Source organism: Pseudonaja textilis, chromosome 1 (genome assembly GCF_049901715.1).
Source record: "Pseudonaja textilis isolate UNSWEBS1 chromosome 1, rPseTex1.2, whole genome shotgun sequence".
Classification (NCBI taxonomy): Eukaryota; Metazoa; Chordata; class Lepidosauria; order Squamata; family Elapidae; genus Pseudonaja; species Pseudonaja textilis.
Genome location: NC_141990.1, coordinates 162,699,218 through 162,712,441, shown reverse-complemented (window position 1 = coordinate 162,712,441; position 13,224 = coordinate 162,699,218). Strand labels below are relative to the sequence as shown.

Genomic DNA, 13,224 nt, shown 5'->3' with positions numbered 1-13,224 from the left:
ACAATCCTAATACAGGCCCTAAGCATTTAAATCACAAGAGCTATAGACATAAATAAATAAATGGGCCCTGTAATAAATAGTTGTAGTGCATTCTCTTTTTCACAGTAAAAAAGATTTCCTACTAAGTTGACTGAGCTAGCGAGCTTACAATAAAAGAATGGTCATGGATGAAGCTTCATTTTTGCCCCACCCCTCTCCTGGTACACCATAGTGCTAACCTGAAGAAAGCAGCAGCAGCAGCAGCAGCAGATGAAGGATATCAGGCCTAAAGGCCATCATTTTCTTTGGATCTTCAGGGCTGCCATGTTTAGTGCCTAGGCCCCTGCTGTGAGAAACTGGGAGGGGGGGTTGCACAAAGTGGGTAGAGATAGATAGTCACAACATTCCTTTCTCCGAGAGTCAAGGACATTCAGCCTGCACCTGGAGAGCCATGACTGGGAGGCATCTCCAGCTGGGACTGTGGACAGATTGGACCATGTGATGGACATGTGGGTGCAGGGGAAGGGACTTTGACTTTCCTTTGGGTAGGGAAAACCTGGGGGACTTTCAGATTAGGGTTTATCTTGGGAAAGACACAACACCCTCAGAACACCCAGGTGTTTACTTGTTCAATTTTTTATGTCTTTTATTGAAGGTAAGGATAGTAATATCTTGGTAGTGGGGGGTAGGTATGGCTTTTATCAGATCCATTTTTCAGGATTAAACATGGTCTTCCTTCCTGAATGATGGAATCTCTTAACCAGTTGAACATCTTCAGTTCTAAGCCTGTTTTGGGGATGGAAGACTTTTGCCATGCATGGCACAGGAGATTGGTGCCAGTTCCCAGTTTCAGCTTGTTAGATTAATTCCAAAGATACCTTAAAGTTGCAAGCACTCTTATTATACTTTAAAGTAAATCCAAAGTTTTTCTTCATCACTTTCTGGAAAAAGTGGAAAAATAACAACACACTTGTTCAATACTTTGTATGCCATAAGTTAATGAACCAGAGTGCAACACTTACAAAGAAATCACAAATAAAACCTTTGTATACAGGTAGTCCACAACTTATAACCCACACTTGAGCCCCAAATTTCTGTTGCTAAGTGAGACACTTGTTAAGTAAATTTTGCCCCATTTTACTATTTTTCTTGGAACTGTTGTTAACTGAGTCACTGCATTTGATAAGTAACACTGTTGTTAAGTGAAGCTGGCTTTCCCATTGACTCTGCCTTTGGGAAGGTCACAAAAGGTGATTGCATGACTCTGGGACACTGCAATCTTTATAAATACATGTCAAGTGTCAAACATCCAAATGTTGATTATATGATCATGGAGATACTGCAAGAACCGTAAGTGTGAAAAACGGTCATAAATCACTTTTTTCAGTGCTTTTATAACTTTGAATGGTCACTAAGTGAACTGTTGTACATTGAGGACTACCTGTATATAATGGATCTTTCAATAGCAGAAAGAGCACCATAATATTGTTGTTCAGTTGCTAAGTCTCTGTGACCCTACGGAGCACATCATGCCAGGATAGCCTGCCCTCCACCATCTCCGCGAGTTTGCCCAAATTCATGTTCACTGTGTCAATGACACTATCTAGCCACTTCACGGTCTTCTCCTTCTCTTTTTGCGTTCAGTCTTTCCCAACATCAGGATCATTTTTCAATGAGAGCACCAGAATAGGGACCAATTAAGCAGCAATTAAAGTTAAAAAGCCCTTATTGTACATTTTAGGAAAAATGTTCCTCAGTTAAAATAATCCAAACTGTTACTATAATTTACATTCGCAAAAGAAATGTGAACGTGAAAGAAGCTTATAAGTAAACCCTGTTAACAGCAGATAATAATTAATATAAGTTGTCGAAACTTCATTTCATTAGTTGGACATTTTTTAGATGCACGAATCAGAAAGCCAGACAATTGATTGGAAAAATGCTTTATTAAATCAAAGCAGACCTAGAGCAATAATCTCTTACATTTTCATGCAGTTAACCCAGTGTAACCCAATCTAATGCTTTTCAGATATGTTGGACACCAACTTCCCTAATTCCCAGCATTACTGAAACATTATGGGATTTGAAGATCTATACAGATAAGAATCACCAAATTTTAGAAGGCTGAGTTAACCAAATGAATCAGGCATCAGTTTAGACTTGAACTGAGCCATAGACTACTGACAGCACAGCAAAACCTTTCCAACATATTACAAATGATTGATGATATTAATACAAATCCCCATAAAGAGTATTCATACTTGAAGAACACCACTCCAAGTCCACACGTTCTTCTATGTAAAAATACATAGAAAGCAGACATAGAAGGACTGGTGTTCCAAATCCATTTTTTTTCTTTATGTGTAAGAATATAAGCCAATCATTGCTACGAAAGCGAAGACGCATATAGCAAAAACCAAAGGAACTGATACCTCCAAGAACAGAACTGGTGGGCCACAGCTAAGAACATAATTGGAAACATTTGTGCAAATCTAGACTGGTATTTACCACATGGCACTCCACCATGAGGAAGAACAAGAGGCAGATCCAAAAGAAGATAGAGACAACATCAAAGACACAATACAACATCAATTAACAATGGTTTAGGTTGCCAGAACAGCAAGAGCCAAAACTCTGCATCTTGCTCAACACCAGAAGTGGTAAAAGAGGAAGTGAAGAAGGCTCTACCACTGTTTAAGATATATAGTATCTATGTTGTCTGTAAAACAATACAAAGATTTTCAACACATACTAGAAAATCAGAGGGTGTTAAATTTTATCCGCTGCTGTATTTTTCTCTGTGCTGAAATGACTGAGATCACTAAATTACAGGGGTGTGCAAAACATTTTGTTTTGAACCATTTCAAGTGCAAACCTTCCCAAACCCCTTGCCTCTCCAACAGTTTGTTTTCAGCTTTTTAGAAATGTTTTGAGCATGAAACAGAGTGTAGATGTGTAAATGCCAAGAGCTACACATATCAGTGTGTTATGAACATCTCTTACAAACCTTTAACTACAGTTACTTCCTCCGACTGAGCAAGGGACTTATCACTTACAGGTGAAAACTCTCAGTAATCTTTTCTGCTTGATCAGACCAGGGCAAAGCCAACTCAGCTTTACAGGTAGACAGTGCAGCTACTTGGGACAGCAACAAGCAAGGTCAGAATAAAAATATCAAAAATAAGAAGTGTCCCCAATCCTTTGTATCATCAGTATCTTTTATTTTATTGATCAATTTATTGATCTGTTGGTTGATCATAATTGTTCAACCAATTATGGTCCAGAGTTTTCCTATCTGCTATAGCAAATGCTCATACAACTCATGCATTACAATTTCATTATACAATATGTATATAATGAATGTAATTTTTGTTCCATGACAGGCTATATCATCATTTGATACTGAAACAAAATTAGAGAGAAGTCCTGTTTCTTATTTATATTTCCCATCAATGTTCAATTACAAACCTGTCAATAAGGTACTCAAATTAATAATTCAAAGCACAGCATTTTTTCACTAAAGTATATGTAATACATTACAAGAACCAATCTAATGTAGAAGGTAGCATCCTCATTAAAAAGAGGAAAACTTGGCTTCATCTATAATCTATGTAAGTGTAATAATAGATGCAGTAATGAAAAGATGAAGCTGACATCTGTGAAATATGTGCCAAAAATTTTTGACCTGCAACCTTTTGGAAGGAAACATAAAAACATGCATAGTATAGCCAAGTCTTACTCACTTGGAATTGCCACAGGCTAATAAATATGAGGAAAAAACACTTCTCTCCAAAGCATGTAATTTTAATACAGTTGGGTGAGAATGGTTTGTTTCAAAAGCAGCTTTTTTTTCTTTCTTCTGTCTGGTACACACAATATTTACAGTATATAAAAAGCCAAGTCAGTTGCCTATTATGGGCTTCCTTCTTGTTTTAACGGGATACAAATAACTAAGATCATGTTAAGGGATGTAGTTCTCAATTGATCTTTTCAAAGGAGCCTCATGGTAAATTGTTCTATTATTTATTTGAAAGAATTAACTCCTGGAGGTGCAACAAGTTAAGACTAAATGACCAAAGTTTTCATTATTCAGATCTCAATTTTGGCCACCAAAAAATACACACTGTAGTAGATTAACTAGAATATATACATCAAATCTCCTGTCTCTTACATCAACTTATTTCTACATTTTATTATATTTTAGGAATATTTAACCAGATTAAACCCACTGAGAAAATATTGGTCCCTTATACACTCCACTCTTCCTAGTTTCATAAGAAACATAAATAATATCTAAACTTCTACTCCTCAGTTTAAATGTTATTTATGCTCCTCATGAGACTAATCCATAAAATTTAATCCAGGACACTAATAACATATCATTAGCAACAAGTAAATAACTGAGCGCTTTTTAATAATCTTGCAATTCACACACTCATAAAAACTATTTTTTTTCACTCATAATTTGCTAAAGGACAGAAAAAAATGACCGAGTGCTATAGCTCCCTCTCAGAAAGAGATGATAGAAAGATCATATTTAATTACTGCACATTTCTATTTGAAGCAGAATTTAATCTGGAATAATATATAACTATTTATTTACAGTCCCAAGTAAAAAAAAGATATAAAAAAGAATTTTAAAAGTACCTGTGAAATAACAAAAAATGGAGGAAATCACATAAAATATGTTGCTAAGAAAATTAGGCAGATGGAAGAGTTATAAAATAAAAATTTTCAGTTGTATAAACCAGAACAGATGAATATCTAACATTTCAAACAACAATGAAGCTATCTGGTAAATAAATGTCAATAGCCAAGGAAAATGTATATTTTATTTTTTAAGCATTTAAAGTGTTGCAAGCATCCAAAAACATAAAACTCATTTTGAAAAGTAAAGTAAAAAAGTAAAGTAAAAAGTAAAGGCAAGGGAGGTGGAATAAAGAACATTTTATGTGTGTTTTTTCAATCATTCAGTCCACCAAATATATTTTTGGAATACTTGAATACCTTGAAATATCTTTTGCTTGGAACTAATCTGTAGCCATGTATGCATTACAAAAGAACTTCTCACCCAACTTCCAACAAGTTTAAGTTTTCCTATCACGTTCAACTAAACATGATTAAACTCATTAGCAATTTAGGTGTCAGATATGGAATCCTAATTCATTGCTGCCATATAGCTTGAGAAAGTGGGAGGGGGGTGATATTAATCGGAATGGATATTCCCTGGAACGCTGATATTAGGAGTAATTCAGACTAACAATCACATTCAGGTATATATTAATATGAAGAACCAATCTGCCCTCTGTTCTTTGTATACAAACCAACCTCATAGACTGAACAAGATTAATTAATCTATTATGCAAAACACTTTAAAATATAACTTACTGCTTGTCAGGTGACTTGGTGAGGTATGTTGCCCATTGGGTGTGCTTGAAGTAAGGTCAATCGCCACATTGGAGTGTTCCCTTTCAGGTGAAAGGTCATGGTCACCTATTATATTTTTAAAAAGTGTCAGTTTTTATTTAGAAAAACTGTTATTTGCACCCAGGAGAAAACTGTTTCTGGTAATTTTGCTCCCAAGTTATTAGATTTTTCCATTCATTAAAGGCTAGGGTGTAGGTTACAACTGCTTACAAGGTATGGCAAAAAGGTCTGTTTATTGGCTTGCTCAACATTAACAACACTGGTTTAATATTATGGTCTTGGGACAAGGCCAAAGAAATGTCCACACCCCTTCAATTTCACACTCAGTTCCTTTGCATACAGTGTATGGTTTATTTAAAAAAGAAAAAAGAAACACAAAGAGGGAAAGATTATGTTCCATATAGGCTGCCTACCAACTGCCTTTCAAGACATCTATACAGTGTCACTGAAATGACCAAATTAACAAAAAATAAAATATGATAATAAAAAAATTATCTTCATCGCCCAATAAGGCAAAAGCCCAAACAACGACAGGAAAATTAAACTGATACTTACAGGGCAGGTATCCATCAGTAGCCTCCACTTCCATAATCAAAGTGCAGTGCTATAAAATAAAAAATAGACGGTCAAAGATGCCCTCACTCTGCCAACTCTTGAAAGATCTAGGTTTCTTAGTGAACTCTCCTTTTTGTCATAGCAGAAGGCTTTCTGCCTGGAATCTTTCTGAAAGTACCCAGTGATCAGAATAGGTTAATTTACTTTTTTCCCAAAATGAACCTTGTGGAGGTGGTGAGGGGGGAATCACACACTAAAATAATTACTAACCAGATTCTAAATAAATCTTATTTAGGTCAGGAATGTGTTAACTGACTTAACAATCAACAGCTACTTCTACACAAAGGCAGGAGCATATTTGTTAATAAATCCAACAGGGAATCTGAGTATCTCAAGTAGGAATTTTTGGACTGGTTTTTAAGTACTGTCAAATGTCAGTGCTACAAAGTTTCTTACCATTATGGTGTGAACAAAAAAATGCTGAACAAAAAATGGGAAATGTATGCTTCCATGACACTGATATAACATTTTTGCACAGGAACCAGTTTATTCTAGCTTAAGTTTTTAACCCTGGAGCAATTTTTAAAGTAGTTCCAGATTGCATGCATTACTGCAGTCTCAAAAGTTTTTTTGAAGCACTTTGCTAGCAAGGAGCACGCTATTACTTTCTAGAAATCAAATAACCATATTAGATGACACTCCGTCATCTACTGTATGTATAAAAATGAAATAAAATAAGGTAAATAATCAACATATTAAAGTGAAATTTAAAAGGAAAAAACCATGGCCGGCAAAAAAATTGCATTTTCCCTCCTAGTTTCCCGGCTCCCTTTTGCCTTTAGTTTCAAAACTCTTATTACATCAAGCAGTTAAATTATTCACAATGAACCATTTCTGTATTGATTGCTAAGTATATTTAGCTCCAGCTCCTGGAATTTCTCCATTACTTACTGGAAAACAGGCAGCTCCATTTCTTGTCTCCTAAACCACTTCCCTTTACCTCATCCCCCTCCTTAAGAAAGACTTCTCTGCTGCGTTCCTTTCTCTTTGGCATACAACATATCAAATTCCCAAGATACTCAGTATAATGCTTGGATTTCATCGGGCAACGCTGCCATCGTGTTGATGTTTACATGGCTTTAAGAATAATACTTGAGATCTAAATGTTTTAGCATAAGAGCAATCCCCTCATGCCTTTCCAAAATTACCTTATCTTCCACCTTCAGCAGGTAACATACACGGTAACAAGGGGGAAAAGTTCCTAAAGCCCACGGGGGGGAGAGAAATACTATCCCAGCCAATGAGGTGGATAGAAAGGTAAAAGGGGGGGGGGAGAGAGAAAGAAAAGTTCTGTGGTTTAAAAAAAAGTTTGTTCACCATTTCCAAATTCTGATGGCAGCTTCTACCCCTCCTCCCAACCAAAAACGAAGAGAAAGACGGAATTACAATACTCTGGAACTACAGCGAGATGGGGGCGCCTTTTGAAATAAGTCAGATCCCTTTTTTTTTTTCCCTCATTTCCCCCCTCCCTCCTCCAGGGTTCAAGGGAAGATGGAGAAAACTTACAGGTAGATCATTCAGAGCAAGCGGATCGGAAGGGAAACAAAGCAAAAATGAAGAAGGAAGCTTCTTCTCTCTCCTCCCACCCCCCTTCAGGATGGGCTTGTTGGGAATGGCACGTACTTTCAGGAAAGATGAAGAACAAAAAAAGGGAGAGAGAGGTCAGCCAAAGCTACAGCAGTGCGATTAACCAGATGAGAGAAAACTTGATCCACCGGTTCCTTAAGAACCGAGAGGGAAGGGGGGAAAATCTTGGAGGAAAGAAGAAAAAGAAAGGGGGGGAGTTGAAAGGAGTAGTAGATCGCGGACTTGAAGTAGAAGAAGAAGAAGAAGAAAAAAGAATCCAGAAACCTAGGCCACTATTTTTGGCCCTAGCCAAAATAAAACGAGCTCCTAATTTTACCGGCGTCTGTTTCTTTCCGCGCGCTGTCAATTAATTGAAACACTGCATTTTTGAAACAGAACGCGTGGCGTGGCGTGCCACGAAATATTGTGTTATCATTCGAGGAGATTTCGTCGGGGGGATCCTCGTGCATCGTGGACTGAAGACTCTTAACTGCAACTGACAAGCCCAGTTCAGTTAAGAAAACAAAAGCCCACCGTATTAAAAAAAAAAAAAAGTGGGGACGAATTAATCGATTAGCCTCCTAGAAATCAAAATTCTGTTGTTGTTCTTTTCGGCATTCTTTAATCCGCATTCACCGAAATGGCTCGGCCAACATGAAATGGTCGTTTTCCGAACAGAAATGCAAATCTAGCCCTTTCGCCTCCTTATGTTATTCTAAAGCTTTATTTGGGGATTAAAAAGCAACAAGTCCTGTTGACCCCGAGGTTAGAGATGCTCCATAATTGCGTGGTACTCAGTGACAGACCTTGTCCGCCTCCCTGCCCTTCTCAGCCACACACACACCCCTATTCAGCAACGCATCCCGACGACACTGAAGACAGAGCCCGGCAGGCAGCCTTTCCAGAGAGAAATCTTCTCCTTTCCATCCGCCACCAGCCGAGCCGAAGAAATAGCCCAACAAAGATTTACCTTAGCAATGCGCGTAGGGAAACAATTCCACCATCCTCCCGGTTTGTTTGTTTTGTTAATGAGTCTTTTCCTTTCTCGGTTTCTTTCCTAGGCTTAGCGATCGTGTGTTTGCGCCCCGCAGTTGGTTATGGAAACTAAGGCAGTGGATCTGTAGCTAAGGGTAATCCTGTTTTTTACTTCCTCCATCTTCAGAGAGCAGGGTTAGCCTGGGACAACTGGTCAAACCCCGAGAAACCGATCCGGCAACTCACACGCTCGCTCGCTCGCTCGCGCGCTCACTCACTCACTCACACACACACACACACACAGAGGCATCACAGTTGTCTCACCCAGACACTCTGAGCTGGAGAGAGCGATCTGGGAAGCGCGTTGCCTGGCTTGGCAGCGCTGCTCAGCTGACTCGGCAATCGATTACAGGACAAGTCCCCGAACACGCCCGCAGCCTCTTTGCTCCCGAGCTCAGGCGGCTCTTCCCAGGCGGAGGCGCTGGGTGCCTGGGTAGACCCCGCTCCGCCACGGGAGCAGGGGGAACGAGTCCCATCGCGACCCCGGGACAGCTGCCGGCACGGCATAAACTTTCGGGAGAGGGAGGGGGCCTTTTTACCGCTCCTTGCTGTAAAACTCTGCTGGTTGAGCACTGTAGTTCCAATGTTGCCTGTCTCAACATAATTGTAACACGGAAGCGAAATAGAATAAAAAGTGTGTGTGAGAGAGGGGGGGGGGAGAGATCGCACTGCAAAATAGTTTTAATATGGGCTTCAAACACACTAGGCTAACGCGATTGTGGTTCAGTACGTTGTGCCATCCTTGGCTGATCTCAAACATCTTAGCGTGATTGGATGCACCAAATACAGAGATGGGAGACCCCAGGAATTCGCAAAGCTGTACGCTAAAAATTGGGAAGGGTTTTTTTTTTGGTTTTTTTTTGCATATCTATAATGTATATCCCAGAAGGTGCCAAATTATTCCCATATAGATGCCAAGAAAAATAGATGGATGTGCCATAGTAGCCCTCAGCTTGGAAGGAGATTTTATCTTTATGTTATGTGAAACCCTGTAGCTACCCTCAGTTTATATTTTAGTGTTGCCAAATGCAAATATTGGGTTAATTTAGTAAAATATTAGTTAATACCTTCACCAGGGGAGGCTCATTCCAATTTCATTGTACACATGTTGTGCATTGACAATAAACATTTGATTTGATTTGATTTAATCCAAGGTTAAGCATATGGTCTTAAATCAGTTTTAGCCTTCAAACTTGAAATAAACCAAGATCTCTAATCCAAGTATAGTACAGTATTATAAGATGTCTCAGAGCCAGAGCTCTTCAGAAACATGTGATCTTGTTCTGTCCCAAGTTTCAAGTTTCCCCCATTTGGGAGTGAAGACTTCTGTGGCCAACTCAAGGAAGGGCATTTTCGATATATTCAGAAGGACCTTCCTGTTCACTGTTTCTTGTGCTTGGTTGCTGAGAACTTGAGATTATAACACAAATTCAAAGGCCTTTTTGTAATCTTACCCATGCTTGAATTAATGTCTTCCTTGAAATTTTCTTAACAAGAGGTTTGCCATTATCTCCTTATAGAATGGATTTTCAACTTCCCAGTTTAATTTATACCTGGTGATTTCCAGGTGGTTTCCCACCCAAGGGCTAACAAGGTTTATTTCTGCTTAAATTGTTCAAGATTAGTAAAGTGCTGCCACCTGCTGTGTGCAGTGCATGTCTACTCAAAAGTAAATTTCACTGACTGTTAAATTGATTTATAGGCTAAAATAGATTATAAGTATATTAATAATAAATATTGATGCTTATGCCAAACATTTTAAAAGATAAGCAGATTGCTTCTCATATCACTAGCCCAATTTTTTTCAGGAAATGGCCAGTGGATTCCTCCTCACCACCACAGCCCACCCCACCCCACCCCATTGATTTGTGTATAGTAGGGTTTAATTTTCTTTATTGTCATTGCACCCCGTACAACGAAATCAAACACCATCTTCAGTGTACATCATGACCATGAAAATAAACACAAACACACATCCTTCACACTCCACACGTTGAACTGAAAACCTCCAACACTGCACTATACAGTAGAATTCAAGAGAGCTACTGCCCTGGGGTAGAAGCTGTTTTTCAGCCTATATGTGCTTCTTTTTATTATTCTGTACCATCTGCCAGATAGTAATAGTTCAAAAAAAAGGATGCCCAGCATGAGATGGATCTTTGAGAATGTTTCGAACTTTCTTAAGGCAGCGGAGCTATAAAGCTCTTCCAAAGCGGGGAGAGGGCAGCCAATGATCTTCTGGGCAATGACGTTAACCCTCTGGAGTGCTTTCCTATCTGCCACTGTGCAATTGGCAAACCACACAGAGGTGCAGTATGGTGCAGCAGTAGAAGGTCACCAGCAGTTTCTCATTCAGTTTTTGTTCCTTGAGAAGTCTCAGGTGGTATAATCTCTGCTGGGCCCTTTTGACCAGGGCTGCAACGTGAGCACCCCAGGTCAGGTCCTCTTTTATGGTAACATCCAGAAACTTAAAACTAGAGGGTAAAGGGATTTTGTGAGTTTAAGACATTGTAGTTAGCTGAAAAGGCCCATCTGCAATTATTTTGTTTGCACAGAAGCTGGGCTTGACTTCCTTTCTCTTCCTAGCATATTATGGGCAATAGAAGAGAGTAAAGATGAATGCGCTGCCCAATTGTCTAAATGCTTGGAAGTGGAAGCTGCGCTGCATGGAGGGGCTTGTGGTGAATAAGGTTAAGGCAAAAATTGCACATCTTAAATACTTTCACAGGGATACATTAATATTCCATAACTGACCATTCATGAATAGATCTCCTTTAAATAATAAAATTGAATTCCAAACAACTCAGCCTCCTTTAATACCTATTACCTTTTTCTTATTTGCAGCAGAATAGAACTTAATTTTGGGATTCAACTGGTCACCATATTGGTTTCTGCCAATAATAAAGATAAACAGAACTTTTTGGAGGCAAGAAAAATTGATCACTCTTGTTTAATATCTCTCTTATTTCAATCCATCCCTGTCCCGTTCCACTGATGCATTTATATGACATATAGTTATTTAAAGACCAGTCTTTGAAGCTTGAGATGAAAATGTGTCAGGCAGAATGCCTCACATTACTTGAACCTTGGCTCTCTATATAATTTGGCCTTAGAAAAGAGAGTTGCTTTGATTTATCAATATAATGAAAAGTGAAGCATGCAGTATTAATCATTAGCATCAGATTTAATTAATACAGAAGGAATAACTCTTAAATCTGGAGTTTTCCCAAGATTTAGTTGTACTTTAACTCTGGTAAATATTGGTTTTTATTCTTAATAACCTTTTATTGACAATTGAAATAAAAGGAGTCAACAGCAAATGTATAATAACTGTCAAAATAATGTGCAATTGTAAATCAAATCTCAAAATCTCCACCTATTTCTTTCTACTTGTTTATTAATATCTCTTTTTCAGTTGCACATGGATATAGGATACTTACTTAGCACCAGGAGTTCTATATTTCTCATATTTCTATCCTTTAAATAAGTCATTATCAAAATAAAGGTTTACAGAGGTACCTTGACACTCAAGTGTTTTGAAACTCATTGAATTTGATACTCAATAAATTTTGCCATTAAAATTTTGTCCTGGTACTCATTGTTTGCTTGGTACTCAATGCACAAGCTAGACTTGTCAGTGTTGGTTGCCTTGTGACTCACCGTATTACTCCTTATCATGCCTCCCTGAACCAACTGATGATGAGTACTGAAGTATTTATATGGGATAGTGGATACAGTGTCATGATCAAAGCTCGCTCTCTTTTATATATGCACGTCAAATTACTGTACATGTAAAGTGAGCAAGTCCTTGATCACCATGCAAGACCTACCATTTTGCTGTTTGGAATACACACATACACACAAACAAACACACAAATGCACAAACAGAGACACACACAAAGAGCCTTCTTTAAGTGTGAAGAAAGTTAGCACCCACCCCTTTTAGAAGAATGAAATATTTTAGGAAATATTAAAAAGGCAGAATATTATATTTCCCTGGATGAGAAAATGAGAAACAGTTTTTTTAAAGACAAAGAGTAGCTTCCTGCAGCTTCCTGTCCCCAACAGATACTTGATGCACATTAAGACTAGGCCAGCCTATCTACAAAACAAAAGTCCTCAGCTCCAGGGTGATGGGATTAAGACATGACCCTCCAGGACGTAACAGGTTTATCTATCAGCAGAGCTCACAACATATCATAACCAAGCCCCTTCATTACATCACCCAGCAAGGTTCCACCAAACTTGATTCAGACAAACATGATTCCACATGGGAGTCTGACTGCAACTAATAAAATACATTCCTTGCCACAAGAATAGGAAATTCAAGTTCAAAGCCCAAGAGAGGGTATAAATAACACCCACACTCCACTTCATGGGTTCAGCTTCCCCAGAACATCAAACCCATGTGGTCCTGTTCATCAATAAGCCATCTTTCCAATCAGCCTCCATTTTTCCAGTGTCTTTCTCTCCACTTGGAACTGAACCTAGATGGATATTTCTTTCAACAGTTTGGCACCCCAGATGGGACTCCAAGCTAACCTGACCAACGGACCTGGCTTGGGTAACCCTCCCTTGCCAGCAGGGACCCATTGAGTCTGT

General features: G+C 38.7%; 1 protein-coding gene across 7 annotated transcripts in view; it reads right to left on the bottom strand.

The window, feature by feature from the left end:
- IKZF2 (IKAROS family zinc finger 2) overlaps window positions 1-9,102 on the bottom strand; it is a 129,454-nt gene extending 120,352 nt beyond the window's left edge. For 3 of the 7 annotated variants that reach the window (XR_015740692.1, XM_026707589.2, XM_026707594.2), the window contains exons 1-3: window positions 8,558-9,098; window positions 5,962-6,010; window positions 5,368-5,472 (exon numbers count right to left, since the gene is read on the bottom strand). Coding sequence is in view for 6 of the 7 variants with exons in the window: in XM_026707589.2 (XP_026563374.1) it covers window positions 5,368-5,472; window positions 5,962-5,995 (139 nt within the window). In the remaining variant the exon portion in view is untranslated. Of the gene's footprint in view, window positions 1-5,367; window positions 5,473-5,961; window positions 6,011-7,527; window positions 7,607-8,557 lie in introns of those variants that run through there. The other 4 variants (XM_026707592.2, XM_026707593.2, XM_026707595.2 and 1 more) reach the window with 4 other exon arrangements.
- Window positions 9,103-13,224: the final 4,122 nt, after the last annotated feature.